Source organism: Benincasa hispida, chromosome 12, assembly GCF_009727055.1.
Source record: "Benincasa hispida cultivar B227 chromosome 12, ASM972705v1, whole genome shotgun sequence".
Classification (NCBI taxonomy): domain Eukaryota; kingdom Viridiplantae; phylum Streptophyta; class Magnoliopsida; order Cucurbitales; family Cucurbitaceae; genus Benincasa; species Benincasa hispida.
Genome location: NC_052360.1, coordinates 62803061 through 62817459, shown reverse-complemented (window position 1 = coordinate 62817459; position 14399 = coordinate 62803061). Strand labels below are relative to the sequence as shown.

The 14399-nt window shown below is 33.7% G+C and overlaps 2 protein-coding genes across 3 annotated transcripts in view; both read left to right on the top strand.

Moving 5' to 3' along the window:
* The first annotated feature begins 224 nt into the window (after positions 1 to 224).
* Positions 225 to 9707, top strand: LOC120067125 (5'-nucleotidase domain-containing protein 4). The gene is made up of 17 exons (XM_039018553.1): positions 225 to 639; positions 930 to 1027; positions 1681 to 1797; positions 2017 to 2106; positions 2218 to 2333; positions 3187 to 3286; positions 4223 to 4294; positions 4369 to 4416; positions 4498 to 4575; positions 4657 to 4776; positions 5501 to 5606; positions 5964 to 6127; positions 7394 to 7528; positions 8145 to 8275; positions 9063 to 9125; positions 9227 to 9305; positions 9394 to 9707. The coding sequence occupies exons 1-17, from the start codon at positions 384 to 386 to the stop codon at positions 9454 to 9456; spliced, it is 1836 nt and encodes a 611-aa protein (XP_038874481.1). The 5' UTR covers positions 225 to 383; the 3' UTR covers positions 9457 to 9707.
* A 2992-nt stretch (positions 9708 to 12699) lies between these two features.
* LOC120068228 (protein TRIGALACTOSYLDIACYLGLYCEROL 4, chloroplastic) overlaps positions 12700 to 14399 on the top strand; it is a 4020-nt gene continuing 2320 nt past the window's right edge. Inside the window, exons 1-4 of one of the 2 annotated variants that reach the window (XM_039019942.1) lie at positions 12700 to 12717; positions 13032 to 13303; positions 13414 to 13666; positions 13758 to 14112. In XM_039019942.1, coding sequence (XP_038875870.1) covers positions 13035 to 13303; positions 13414 to 13666; positions 13758 to 14112 — 877 coding nt within the window. In that variant the 5' untranslated portion in view covers positions 12700 to 12717; positions 13032 to 13034. Of the gene's footprint in view, positions 12718 to 12771; positions 12935 to 13031; positions 13304 to 13413; positions 13667 to 13757; positions 14113 to 14399 lie in introns of those variants that run through there. The other variant, XM_039019941.1, reaches the window with a different exon arrangement.

The window sequence follows — 14399 nt, the reverse complement described above, 5'->3', positions numbered from 1 at the left end:
AAAAACTGCATCAAAACTTCCAACTAAACTCAACATAATAAACACACAATAATTACAACTCAACTCAACTCTGCAAACAAACACAACAATTTTAACTCTACTAAGTTAACTCAACTCTCTACTTTTATTACATACCAAACACACCATAAATAAAACTAACATTCCCTTTCCCAATTCAACTACTAGTTGGAGGATACACCCTTAGAACATATTGATTGCATTATTCTTTAAGCACTCCCAATTTTCACACGTGCTTTGTCTTCATCTTTCTCTCTTGCCCGACTGTAAGAAAGAAAGAAAAGAAAAGAAAAAGAAAGAGAAAAGAAAATCTTGTTTTCTGCAGATTTTTTCGGGAATCTGCAGGACGGTGAAATCCTTCATCAATGGCCGCGGCCGCTTCTCTGGGGAACCCTGCTCTTACCAGAGTCACTTTACTTGGTCGTATAAACAAAGAGCAGTTGTTGACTTCGCGCAGAGCTCAGAAGATGACGCTCTGTCTGTGCGCCATGGATTCCAAATCAGTAGGTGTTGGAGGTGATGTATTTTCTGTCACGTCGTCGGCCAAGTCCGGAGTTGATTATCTTGGACAGAGCACTAAAGGAGATATGAATGTCAAACTCGAACATCTTGAGGCTTTTGGTAACTCCTCTTTGATCAAGTGAAATATGCTAATTCCTGTATTATTTGTTGCTTATTCGAACTGATTCAACAGTCTACTTGTTTTCGGCATTTCGCTGTTAATTAGGCCGATAGTAAACAAGAATTTGAAGAACTTAGGTTCGTTTTGTCTTACTTACTGCGTTGCTACTTTTTTCGGTATCTTACACATGTGTACTTACAATTACTCCAAGTTTTATCTATTAGTGACAAATTATGTGAGGTTCAGGATTGTTATTTTTGAGTAAGTGGCGTTTTTATTTTTCGTGCAGGCGTAGATGGTGAAGAAACCTTAGAAGGTCCAATCGAGGAAGTTGCGAGGTTGGAGGCACATGAAGCGGAGGATCTTCTTAGAGATTTAGGAATCCCGGTTAGTGGCGAACCAACATATTTCCAACATGCTTTTCTGCATTTCTGAAGTTTTTTTCAGTATGCTGGCTTTTTAGCGTTGAATTTGATTTGACTGTCTACGACTCTACTGCTTCGTTGTATGTGCTCGGCTAGTAGGATTGAATAGAACAACCTAATTGAAGTATGATGGTTATATGTTTGTGAATTATATGTTTCATACTAGGTCCTATTCGTCCTTCCCTATTTGGAGATTGTTGACTATTCATGGCTATTTCCTTAAATGCTTTATTTCTTATTTTTTCGTTTGTTCCAATTCATACAAGGAAAAAAATAAGTTCATTCAGTTGCTTCCTTCCAAAGAACGAGGCATGTTTTTGGTAGGCACAAAATATAGGATTTTTCATATTTAATCTATGCATTGGCAACCAGTCTTCAAATTTTTGCTTCCACGGGCTCTATAATTCAATGTATATAAGGAAGAAATGACCGATTCCCCAAGGATATTATCGTTTACAATGGAAATTTAAACTATTGTTCTATGGTTTTATTATTTATTTCCAAATGGTTGATTTTGTCATTTCCTTCATATTTCTTTATTATGATTTAAAAAAAAAAAATTGGTAGACAAACATCAACACTTTATTTCCTCCACTCACAAATGTTAATTTGCAGAGTCCTTCATCAAGAAATTCACCACATGGTATATTTTGTAGCCGAACATTGAATCTTCGATCAATCAGTGCCATTGGATACGACATGGACTACACTTTGATGCATTATAATGTCATGGTAATTGTGTTTGATATTTTTGCATCCGTTAAGCACGGGAAACTGATTAGGGAAATTTTCTAGCTAGTGATCTCTTTCCTATGAGAAGAATGGTCAGTGCTTTTATAGACTGAAATATTGCTCACTAACTTAACTCTTTCTTTAGCCGTCGTTTTCTTTTCACATTAATGTCTGTCCATCCTTTAATTATTTTTGAAAAACATGCATGTACTCCTTCAGGCTTGGGAGGGAAGAGCTTATGACTACTGTATGGAAAACTTAAGGAACATGGGTTTCCCCGTCGATGGACTTGCTTTTGACCCAGATTTGGTAATAGTTCTTTCTAAGCTAGTTTAAGAATTGTTGTGGTGGACTTTGTTTCTGATCCTAATATCGTATGTTTCCATTGTTTCTGCATTTATCACTTCAATATTTAATTAGGTTATAAGAGGCCTTGTCATAGACAAGGAGAGAGGTAACTTAGTAAAGGCTGATCGTTTTGGTTATATAAAAAGAGCAATGCATGGAACAAAGATGCTGTCTACTCGAGATGTAAGGTATATGTTTAAGTATAGCTTTGTTCTGAACTTCTTTTGTGCTAGATAGGCATTAATTCGATGAAAGGCATGCAGCCAGTCCTTTAAATTGTAATAAGATGTTAGCTCTACCTTTTTCCAGGCTAAAACTATGACTTTTACCTCTCAGATCGTATAAAACACTCTTACGCGTGAATGTATGTACTTCATATCATCACCATTATATAATTTTCTGAATCTTGAGATGGGCATCAAGAAATACTTTGAAGTACTTTGAATTGTCCAGCTTTTTGGCATTTTAAAGATTTCTAATTGTATTAAGATTTTATTGGAAGCCTTTTTTTTATCAGATGTTGCATTTTTAGAAAGAGGTCATTCACTCCACCAACTTATAATTGTTGTATTATGTCTTTTTTTTCCTCTCTCTTTCTTTTTCTTTTTTGGAAAAATTGTTGCTGTATTATATCTAATGAATTTTATCTTCTTTCCTTATTGTATTCACATACAAATGTCATAGTTTAAAACAAAAATTTTAGCATGGGAATAATAAATATGTTACAATATAGAATAATGGCTCAATATATATTGTAGTAAATGTTACTTGCTTATATTATAATACATATACTTCGTTTCCAGAATCCGATGTGTTACAATTTGCATTTCTCTTATAAACAAGGTAGTTACTCTGTTCATATCTTATTATATTTGTTCCTTGTATCTTTTGTTTGTGTTTCTCCTATCTAATGCTCAAATTATCCCATAAGATTGAGTTTGGTAGACTAGGTTGCTAGATTTTGTTAATATTGGCCATATTACGCATTGCAAAGGGAAACCATAGCTAAATTTTCTCTTGATACTAATGTTCTGTGCATAGTGAGATTTATGGGAGGGAATTGGTGGATCTGCGTAAGGAGAATCGATGGGAGTTCCTAAATACACTATTTTCTGTATCAGAGGCTGTTGCTTATATGCAGGTATTCCTATTGTGATTTACTCTATTATTAAGCATTGCTCTTGTTACGTCTTGCCTTTTGTCACTAGTCAATTGCTTTGCTTAGGATTTCCAAAGAACTAAGAATTCCTTTGCCCCCCGTTGTTAAGGGTGAAATCTATAAATCATGGCCGTGTTAGACAATAAATTTGTACAGAAAAAGGGTAGAACAGCCAGCCTTATACAACAACAATATTATATAAGTGCTCTCCAGTTCACCTACGTCCAAAGCGAAGGGAGGCCCAGAAAAAGAAAGGGCCCAATCAAAGGGGGTCACAACATTTACAAAAGAGAACACCAAACTTTGGCAATGGAAAAAAGGATTTTTATAAAGTAAATTTGAATCGGTAGCGAAATTTTAAGCGTCTTTCCATGAACTATCTTGATAGAGAAAAGAGTAATCACAAAATGATAACCACCCCTCTCTTCTAACTCTTGCTATACCTTATATACTTCTTCTACCCGTACCTATCCTCCTTATCCTTTGCATAATTAACTCTCTAGTTGTTTATGCACACCCCTCCTTAAGTAACTGGATTGGAGGATTAGCTTTAAGTCCTATAAAAAAAATACAGTAAGAGAAAACTTCGCTCTAAAACTCTGTTTCACTACCATTTTCTTGGCTAGGCATAATGTTTCCTACTAAAGAAAACCACAGGCTCTAGAAGTAGTTTTTTGGCATTAGCTTTTTCTATCTTTTATTTTTTTCGTATTTTTAAATAATTATTTCCCTTTTTAATAAACGGTAACTGGAGAGTATTTATTATTCTATGATCTCCTTTGGATGCTTGTCTTCTTATACATGATTTTGTTCAATGAAATACTTTTTTCTATGTTCAGATGCAGGCTTAATGTCAAGTTGTTGCTCCATTTGTATATTAAATGTATTTTCTTCATTAAGTGGTGTGAGTTCTCTCAGATGGTAGACAGATTGGATGATGGAGCCATAGGAGCAGCACTTGGTCCACTTGATTATAAAGGACTCTACAAGGTATAATGCTTCTACACTACATTTCCATAAAATTTGTTATACGTGTACATTTTAAGTTTAAACTTGGGTCACAGGCTGTTGGGAAAGCACTATTCAGGGCACATGTCGAGGGTCAGCTTAAGGTATATACTTCCATTGTACAAAGTGTTTTATTTGTTACTGGTTCTATTTGATTATCATGTACTGATTCATGATATTCACAGAGTGAGATAATGTCTAATCCTGAATTATTTGTCGAGCCTGACCCTGTACTGCCATTGACCCTATTGGATCAAAAAGAGGTATAGCCCATAAGTTATAATTGGTTATTATATTGGTTTTCATGATTTTGTATTCATTGCTTGAGAAATTTTTTGCATCAGGCTGGAAAAAAGCTTTTGCTTATCACCAACTCGGATTATCATTACACAGATAAAATGATGCAGCATTCTTTTAATAGATTCCTTCCAAATGATATGGGATGGCGAGATCTATTTGATATAGTAAGTTGAGTTTTAGTTTTTTTGTTCATATTGTAATACTTTTTTGGTGTTCTTGATAGTTTGTTCAAGACATGAGGGTGAGCTCCCAATCTATCTTCTCCGAAAGATTGTCGTGCATTTGTTTTTTCTTTCCTCAAGCTCTTCAGCAATGTCTTCCTTGGTTTAGGGTTGTACTTATGTTAGGGTTGTTGAAGTAGTCTCCTTTGCTAGAATCTTATTGGTTCTCTCTACGAGAGTTTTGTCCACCGGGTGGTGGGTTCTGCTGTCTTTGTTGTTGACAGATAGCTTGAGTGGCTCTTGGATCTTTGTAGTTCTACTTCTGGGATAGGTCTTTTTCTTTTTCTTTTTCTTTTTCCTTTTTTGGCACTTTGTTTTTCAATGCTTTATTTTGGCTTTCGTAATTCTTGAGGAATTTCACTCTGTTGGTTGAGTTGCTTTCATTTCACTCCCGAAATTTAGCATCCTTGAATTGATTTCTTTCTTTTCGTATATCCATGAAAAATTTGTTTCTTGTTCAGAAAAATTAGGTCTAGGAAGAAAGCTTTACGATTTTGAAAATGGACTTTGAGTTGTTTTTATGAACTTTGGTTTTTGTTGGACTATTTGTGTTCTACCAACGAAAGATACTCCTAACTTCTGTTGTAACTTTTCATTTTAGGAATGATTTTTTTTTCCTTTTTCCTTTGTTAAATGGAAAAAAAACATACCTGACTTATACTTCTAGGTAATAGTCTCAGCAAGAAAGCCAGAATTTTTCCAGATGTCTCATCCATTGTACGAGGTGGTGACTGGCGAGGGTCTCATGCGCCCATGCTTCAAGGCTGTCGCAGGTAATTAATGTGCTTCAGTCTCTATCCTACACCTATTTTTCAGTTCTTTTTCTATATATATAAGAAGCTGCGTTCATTATCAAAAGGGATTTACAAAAGAAGGGAGACCTCAACAATTCATCAAGAAAGGGGGACCTTTTAATGCTGTTCATTTTTGTAACTTTCAAGGATATCGGGCTTATTTCGTGTTTTAGGAATTTTTACTCAACTCTTAAGAAAGGAGTGTTGCACGTTGTAACTTTTCACTACTAGAAGAAAAAGTTAGTAGTTTTCACTGCCAGGTTATATAAACATCTTTATATTGTGTTTATGCATATGCTACGATATCGGTGTTTATTTGATCAGCTTTACCTGCAGGGGGCTTGTACTCTGGTGGCAGCGCACAAATGGTTGAGAATTCTTTAAACATTCATGGTGATGAGATATTGTATGTAGGTGATCATATTTACACCGATGTAAGCCAATCTAAATTACACTTGCGCTGGAGAACAGCATTAATTCTACGAGAATTGGAAGAAGAGGTATGTGCGGAAAACTATTAATACAGAAAATAGAGAAGGTAGTTTCCATCATTGCTTATATCATTCCTTGTCCATGGAATTTCTCTGCAGATTTGTCTGCTCACATAGTTTTCTTATTTCTTTCCTATTATTGAGGAATTTCTAGATATAAAGGGAAAAAAGAAAGAGAAGAAAAAACCAATTTTAACCGCTAGTAAAGGTTAAGAAAGTTTCCCTATAATGTTGCAACTGTACCTATGTATGCATGCTTTTTTTATTAAATACTCTCTAAGGTAACAGGCTTTTTTTTTCCCTTGTCTTCTATGTGTAAGAAATTAATATTTGCATTACCGAAAGAGAAGTACAAGAAAGATGGAGATGAGGTTTCCTTTGAATTTTTTCATTATATCACCGAGAAGTTTGTTGTTAAAAAAGGAAAAACAAATAAATGAATAGAAGGAGAAAATAAAAATGGAGATGTGTTATCCTCACCAAGCCAAGAGGATTGCAAAATAATAATAATAATAAATAAATAAATAAAGGCTTCTAGGCTGACGTAGATAAGAGAAAAAGTATAATTACAAAAAGCTTTTGATAGGGAGCATCAAAGCTTAGATTCCAACTAGATCTCCAAAAGCATTTTGACTAGCCTTCTTCCCTTGAAAAGTTTTCATGTTTCTTTCAAACCACAGTCTACAAAGAAGCGTAGTCTCCACATTTGTCCAGAGGAGTCTCATTTGACCTTAGGTTGAAGGCTACACCACTCAAGCGTTGAAGGGCCCTGGTTCCTATTCCTTATATATCTGGATGAGATATAAGGTGATACAAACATGGGAAGATTATTGCAATAACTCCATGGTTTGACCATGAGTCTTTCCAGAAAGATGTAGAGTGTCCATTACCATGGCAATGCTGGCACAACTGGTATCTAGATTCAATTGTAAGACAAATAGATCTCCGAGATCCAGTGTGTATGAATAGAGCTTAAATATTGAACCGAGAATAAACTGGAAGAATCAAGCCTCCAAAGTTGCAGCGTCTTTTCTATCTTGAAAACTGTAGGAAGAAATGGAAGATAACAGGCAAAAGTTACAACTCATGAAAAATAAGTAGAACTCTAATCGGAATGGGGTTTTTATTTTAGTTGTTTAGGGTGGTGCTTTATATTGGAAGTTCAAAGATTTGGTCCAAATTACTTTTGGATCAATTAATGATTTTCTGTTCATGCTTTTCTATCACTCTTTTCTAGCACAAACAATTGTTGAATTCTGACATTTGATCGTGCAGTATAGTGCTTTGATTCATAGTCGTGGACATCGAGCATCTCTCATTGAGCTTATAAATCAAAAGGAAGTCGTTGGGGATCTATTCAATCAACTTCGGCTTGCTTTGCAAAGGCGTACTCAAGGTCGTCCTGCTCAAGTAAGCTTTGATTTTTGATCTTTCTATGCTGCCCTTACGAAGATATAATGAGTATTTTCTAAAAACTTAGTGTAGATTTTACACACACACATATATACATATACATATATGTGTTTATATACACACGTGCATAGATATATGTATGTATGTATGTATATGTGTGTGCAAAATGGAAAAAGATGGAAGTATGGGCACCAAAATAGGATTTTAACTATACATATACACAAGAGATTGGTTGCTTCGGATGGTGGGAAACCTGGTCTTTATTGTTCAGGAGTTCATAATGGCTTGCAATTTTCTCCTCACTTGTTCATGACCATTCACTGTATTTATACCTGGTTTCATCACAGGCCGAGAACCAAAAGAAAGATTGTGAGCATGGATCCCAATATTATCATCTCACTGCTAAATCGTGTTTCAATAGTTATTACCTTATGATCCCATGCAACATAAATCACTTTATTTTTCAGCATAGTGGGAAAATGAGATGGATGTTATTCACTGGTGTTCAACTTTTCTTGTAATTATGAGAAATCTTAAGTTCATGGGGCCTTGAAATCAAATTTCTTCAAGCTACGTGATTTTCATCCGTTATTCATTATTTTGCGTACTTCAGACCCTTGCAGCGACTAACTTGGATGATGAGGAACTCACTGAAAGCATGCAAAAGCTGCTCATAGTCATGCAAAGATTAGACCAGAAAATTGCTCCAATGCTAGAAGCCGATGGAGATCTATTCAACAAAAGGTAAGATTCCATAATAAAGTACAGCGAAGAAGGATGTTTTATTTGTTTGTTTACCTATTGTAGAACTGATTTTTTTTTTTTTTTTTTGCCTGTTGTAGAGCTGATTTTCATGTTCATTTGTTTGCTTATTGTAGAGCTGATTTTTTTTTTCTTTTTGCTTCCAATCTGTCGAAGGGGAATGGGATAGTTGTTGAACCTTACTCCTAGAGGACACTGAAGATTGTTAAAAGACTTTTTCACATAACAAAGTGAATTTCCATAATTACAAGAGAAGTACAAAGGCATGGTGCCATTTTAAAAAACATGAATATGGATTTCCTTGAGAACATGCAGGAGGAAAAGAGTGAGCATCATATGCGAATTAATATTGGAAATTTGTACGGATGGCCCTTTTTGAGGGGTCCAAATGAAAAATGGCCCAAAATTCAAAAATGCTTGAAAAATGGCCTTCTGCCTGTGCCTAAGTCATATGCATGTGAAAGTACCCATTTGTCCCCAAAGTGCACGTGAGGGTCTGAAGTCTCATTCTTTCCCCTCGCTTCTTCCTCATCAAATCTGCAAATTTTTTCCTTTGATTTTTTTTTTCTTTGTTCAGATTCTCGCTCTTGCTTTATGGCATGTATTCAAGTTCAACTATAAATACTGTAGGATTAGCCCTTGTCTTCTTACTGCTGCATTCTTGTTCTCATCTCGAGACTGTCAGTAACCGGTACCTAGCAGAACAATACATAACCTGATTTGACTTTTTTGGAAATTAGATTTTACCTACTCTTAATATTCTGCATAGGTGGGGTTTTCTTTCCCGGGCAGGCCTATGGGATAAAAGCCATTTGATGAGACAAATTGAGAAGTAAGCAATTCTTCTGTCTCCTATATCATATTTCAATTTGGAGGAATAAAATTGTAGGATATAACAATATTAGCAATGGTGTTCTTCCCAAATAATTCCAGGTATGCAGATATATACACTTCGAGGGTTTCGAACTTCTTACACTACACGCCATTCACGTATTTCCGCTCGCAAGAACAGGTTCATATTTTAACTTAATAGTGATCTTGAATTGCGTGGTATTTTCTATTAGCATGGTATTTGGGAATGACTTCCCTTTTTTTTGCAGACATTGGCTCATGACTCGTATTCATTCTACTGTTCGCATGATGAAACCACTATTGACAGATAAGTCCAACCGAAGAAACTGATATAGCGTATGACTATCTCTAAATAAGGTGATGGATATAGTGGAAGGTTCAATAAAAGAAATGCAAATATTGTATTGATTAGTTCAGGTATGTAAGGTGTGTTCGAGTTAGGTTAAGATTCTCTTAAAGGACATCATTTTGCCTGCTGTAGATTTGAATATTCTGGACTAATCTCAATTGTCTAAACTAATTTCAAAATGATAAATAAATAGATGGTCATATCATTTGTGAAGTTTAGGTTATAAAAATGTGAATAGGGTTGAATAGGGATGAGCACCTATTGGTCAGTGTTGGTATTTTGGCCCTAGCCAACACCAATCACTAACAAGTCAGTTTTTTATAGTCGGTTTTCGTCGGTTTAGAAGTGTTTGGATACACCAACCAACCGGCCACACTGATGGTTGGTTGGTTTTGGGAAGCTGGCTAATTTAAAGTACAATGGAAGAAAGAAGAAAAGAAGAGGAAGAGAACAGAGGAAGACAAGTAGAAAAACAAAAAGAAAGAAAAAGAAGAACAAAGAGAAGAAAAAAGAGAGATAAGAGTATAAAAGATGAAATCTTGGGGGAAAAACTGCAAAAGAATTGGAAAAAATAAATAAATAAATAAATAAACACCCTGCAGGTAAAAGCTGTTTTTTCTTTAATTGATTTTATTAAGTCGGCCGGTTAAGTTGGTTTGAGCCCTTATTGAGCTTACCAACCAAAATCGGTTTGATCCGTTTTAGTTGGTTGACTTGATTTTTTTGTCACTCAAAAACCTAAATATAATATTTTGTGTTATAAATTCATTTCATTTAATCTTAAATCAAAATATGTATAAAACAATGCATATAAATTATAGAGTAAATAATAGAAAATATTCATGAACTTTGTAATTTTTTTAAATAATGTTTTTAAACTTTTAAATAAAATAATAATAATGATAAATAAAATGAAATAAAAATATCCTTACGGCTAATTTTTTGATAAAAATTATTAAAATTTGTGTCAAATATTTTTTGAACTTTCAAAAATTTCATAAATACCCTTAACTTTATAAAGAAAAGTTCAAAAAGTACTTTTATCATTAAAACTATTGTTGAACTTTTAGAAATTGCATTAATATACATAACATTAAAAAAAATGTGTTAAAAAGATGCCCTTTGTTAATGGACACACCATTTATCATTACTCCATCATCTCTTTCTATCATCTCTTTCTATCATCTCTTTCTTCCATTTTCTCAATCTAATCTACTTCAATTTATGTCATAATACTTCTCCATTTTTTTTCCTCATTCAATACCCTCGTAGTCTCCTTTCAATCCTCAATTTTTAGAATTTTTTTCATTTTCCTCTTTTTTTCCTATCTTCTTAAATATAGAAGTTTAAATAAGCAAGATGAACTTTTTCATTTTATGAGCATGAATATAAGAAATTTCAACTCCCAAAAGAGTTAATTTCTTTGAAGTTTATCTTAAATTGGAAAGGAAAAACTAATTTCAAAACAATTTATATGTATACCTTCCTTTTTTTCTCTCCATTTGTTCAATTCTTTAATGATAGGGAGATCGATAAACAAACTATCGATAAAACTAGATTATCCAAATTGGGTACATCGTTGACAATTCAGATGGAAAGCATATATAACATCATTTACTTTTAAGTGTATAGAAACACTTAAGTAAACCATTGAAAAACAAATTGTCGACAAAATAAATTCCCTGATTTTTTTTAAAATCAAAATGATGAGTAGAAATTGGCACAATAACTTAAGTGTAAAATTTGGAAGGCATGCATATCGTACAATATCATTTGTGTGATAACGGTGTAAAAAATAACTCTATGTTTTAAATTATATCAACAATATTTTTCGAATTGAAATGAACGATGATATTTAATCTAAGTTTTAAATGATATCAACAATATTTTTCGAATTGAAATGAACAATGATATTTAATCTTAACCTTTCAAATAGTTAGATGGCAGATGAATTGATGTGTATCTTCCAACTTTACTCTATGTAATTCTCTTAATTTTGTCAACATGAGCATAATTCAACTGACATAAAATTTATATTATTGATCTCAATGTCAGAGTTTCAAATTTTTCATCTCATATATCGTCAAATAATAATATCAATAAGAAATAATTCTCTCAAATTTTATTATATGTTGTAGTACGTCAATTTATGTCTTCCATTTTAACAAAAGATAAGATATTTATTTTAAATGATAAAATTGCTGAAACTATTTACAAATATAGTAAAATGACACTATTTATAAGTGATAGACTGCAATAAATCACGATAGACTTCTATCGAGAGACTGTGATAGTCAGTCTATCGCGGTCTGTCATCGATAGACAGTGGCATTTAGCTATATTTGTAAATAAGTTGACTTGTTTTTTTTTTTATTTAAAATAATAAAAAAAGACACTTTTAAAAAAAAAAAAAAAAAGTTGCAAAGTTAAGACTCGTAAGAGTTAAAATAAAATCTTTTAAAACGTAGACGAAATTATAAATTTAATTTCCAATTTTTTTAGGTTTGTGTCTATTTGATCTCGAAACTTTTAAGAGTTTGACAAGTTCCCTAAACTTTCAATTTTATGTGGTCTCGTACTCTCTAACGAATTTGAAAATTTTAAAACTAATTGATCTATTAAATGTAAATTTAAATTTTATGTTTAATGAAATTCTAAACTTTTAATTTTTTTTTATTTAATAGATCCTCAAATTTTAAAAACTTGACTAAATTTGTAATACTTAAAATTCAAGGACAAAATATCAAGAAAAAAACTTATGAACTAAAATTATAATTTAACCTAAAATTAAGGACATGATTGACACTATCCAATTTGAAATGGAATAGTATTTTGTGTCATTTGTAAAATAAAATTTTTAAAATTTTAAATATAGAGAAAAAGAAGTTAGTGAGCCTCAACGCAGACGAATAAATCCAATTTTACATCCTAAATGTTAGGTCGATCAAATTGTTAAAATCAGTTAAGAAAGGTTTGAAGTATTGAGTTGAGTTATAAAGGAGAATTAATGGCCAAAAGAATAATTTTTGTTATTTTAGTACTAAAAAAAACTTATTTGATGTCACAAATTGTTTGTCGATATTTTTTTTTAGAGCGGCGAGCATAAATACAAATAAGAGAACGAGCAAGAAAGTAAAGGAGGAATAATTCTAATACAATATTGTATTAGATTAGTTAATGGGAAAGGAGTTGCCCGAGTGTAAGGACGTTACACAAGTAAAAGGTTGGTTACATCCTTATTTTCAAAATTTTGAGTCAAACCACATTTCAACGGTAAGATTTGGGTAATCGGTAAAAATAAATTAATTAAAAAGAAAAAAAAGGTGTGTGTGGAAGTTGGGATTTGGGGGAAATTAGGGTTTAGCATTTAGGGAATGGTATCTGCTAATCGGAAATTTGAATTTGAAAGCCGACATGAGTAGAGGTAGTAGAAGGATAAGGTATGGTGGAATTGCTTCAGAATCGTTTTCAAGTGGTGAAGAACGGGGAATCTACGATATGGTGGTTTGAATTTTAGGGTTTGTTTTGTTTGTGAAGGTGATGATGAAGAAGCTAAGATGGGCAATGGACGGGCAAGGGTTTTGGGATCTGGATGTTTCAACACCTAGAACACTCGATGGGTCTGCTTCCCCTGTTCCTTCTCATTTACACTTACTTCCTTTGGGATTATCCAGAGGCGTTCGTCTTTCCAGGGCTAAGCAGATCGATTTCATGCAGAGCTTCATGGCCGCTCCTTTTGTTCCTTCTTATTCCCCCTCCCATGGCTTCTCTCTCCAACGCGTCTTCTCCATCCCCTTTTCAGATTCTGGGTAACTCAATCCTCTCTTTTCTGTTTTTGGGTTTTTCTCATTTTCTATGCTTATATATAAATTTGCATTGTATTGATTCTCCATTAAATATGGCCTTAAAAGCACTGCAGCTCTGTTACTCTCTTAGGCCAGTTCAATTTGCAGAAATTCATCTCTTCTCTTAAGAAATCTGGTGTTGGAGACATGGGTCAGTCGCTTTCTTCATTTCTGCAATGCATTGGAAGGCATCTTTGCCATAGGTCTTTGTATGCTCTTGGTATCTCTTCTGATATCTTGTTACCACCTGATGATTCCTTGATGATTAGCTTCGATGGATATGGTGACAATGAAATAGTTCGAACAAAAGCAGTATTCCACCACAAGGCATGTATGATGGCCCTTATTAGTAGAATTTATTGATTCTGTCTGTTGCTTGTTCTTGTTTTGATGTAGATTGTTATTTACCTCGTTGCAGTTCCTTCATCATGATCTAACAATGGAGGCATTTTCTCCAGGACTTTTTGTGGACAAATCTGGAAAATATTGGGATGTGCCTTCTGCACTAGTTGTTGATTTAGGTTCTGCTGCTTCTGAATCGGGTCTAAGTTATCATTTGTCTATGCACCAGAATACTGGGTCTCCCTCGCAATCTGGAAGTGAACAGGCCCGTTCATCTCCTTTGTGTCTACTTCCTGGTCTATCAGCCAAAGCTGCTTTTGCCTTTAAGAAGAACTTGGAAATCTGGAGAAGCAATGCCAAGAAGTTAAAGATGGTGCAACCGTATGACATTTTCCTATCAACTCCTCATGTTTCATTATCAGGGATCATTGGTATGAATCCATACTGATTTTCCTTCAACGAAACTTTTGATTGATTCTATATTTTTACTTTTTAGCCCCTTAAAATCTTTGATATTTTTTAATTCTGTCTTTAAACAATCTCACTAGCCCTCCAAGATTCAAGGTTCCAACCTTAACCTTTTCAATTTTTTTTTTAAATAGTATCTCAGTAGTTTAGGTGTTGGTGTTCATAGAAAATAATGTAAATGTTAATGGGGGCATGACCTTGATGAAGGGTTAAAGAGGTCATGGATTCCATGTGACTACCTAGATTTTTT

Coding starts and splice junctions, on each gene's coding strand:
- LOC120067125 (XM_039018553.1), top strand. CDS start 384: ATGGCCGCGGCCGCTTCTCTGGGGAACCCTGCTCTTACCAGAGTCACT. Junction 3,287..4,222: donor AGGCTGTTGCTTATATGCAG/GTATTCCTATTG, acceptor GAGTTCTCTCAG/ATGGTAGACAGATTGGATGA. Junction 4,576..4,656: donor CCCTATTGGATCAAAAAGAG/GTATAGCCCATA, acceptor TTTTTGCATCAG/GCTGGAAAAAAGCTTTTGCT.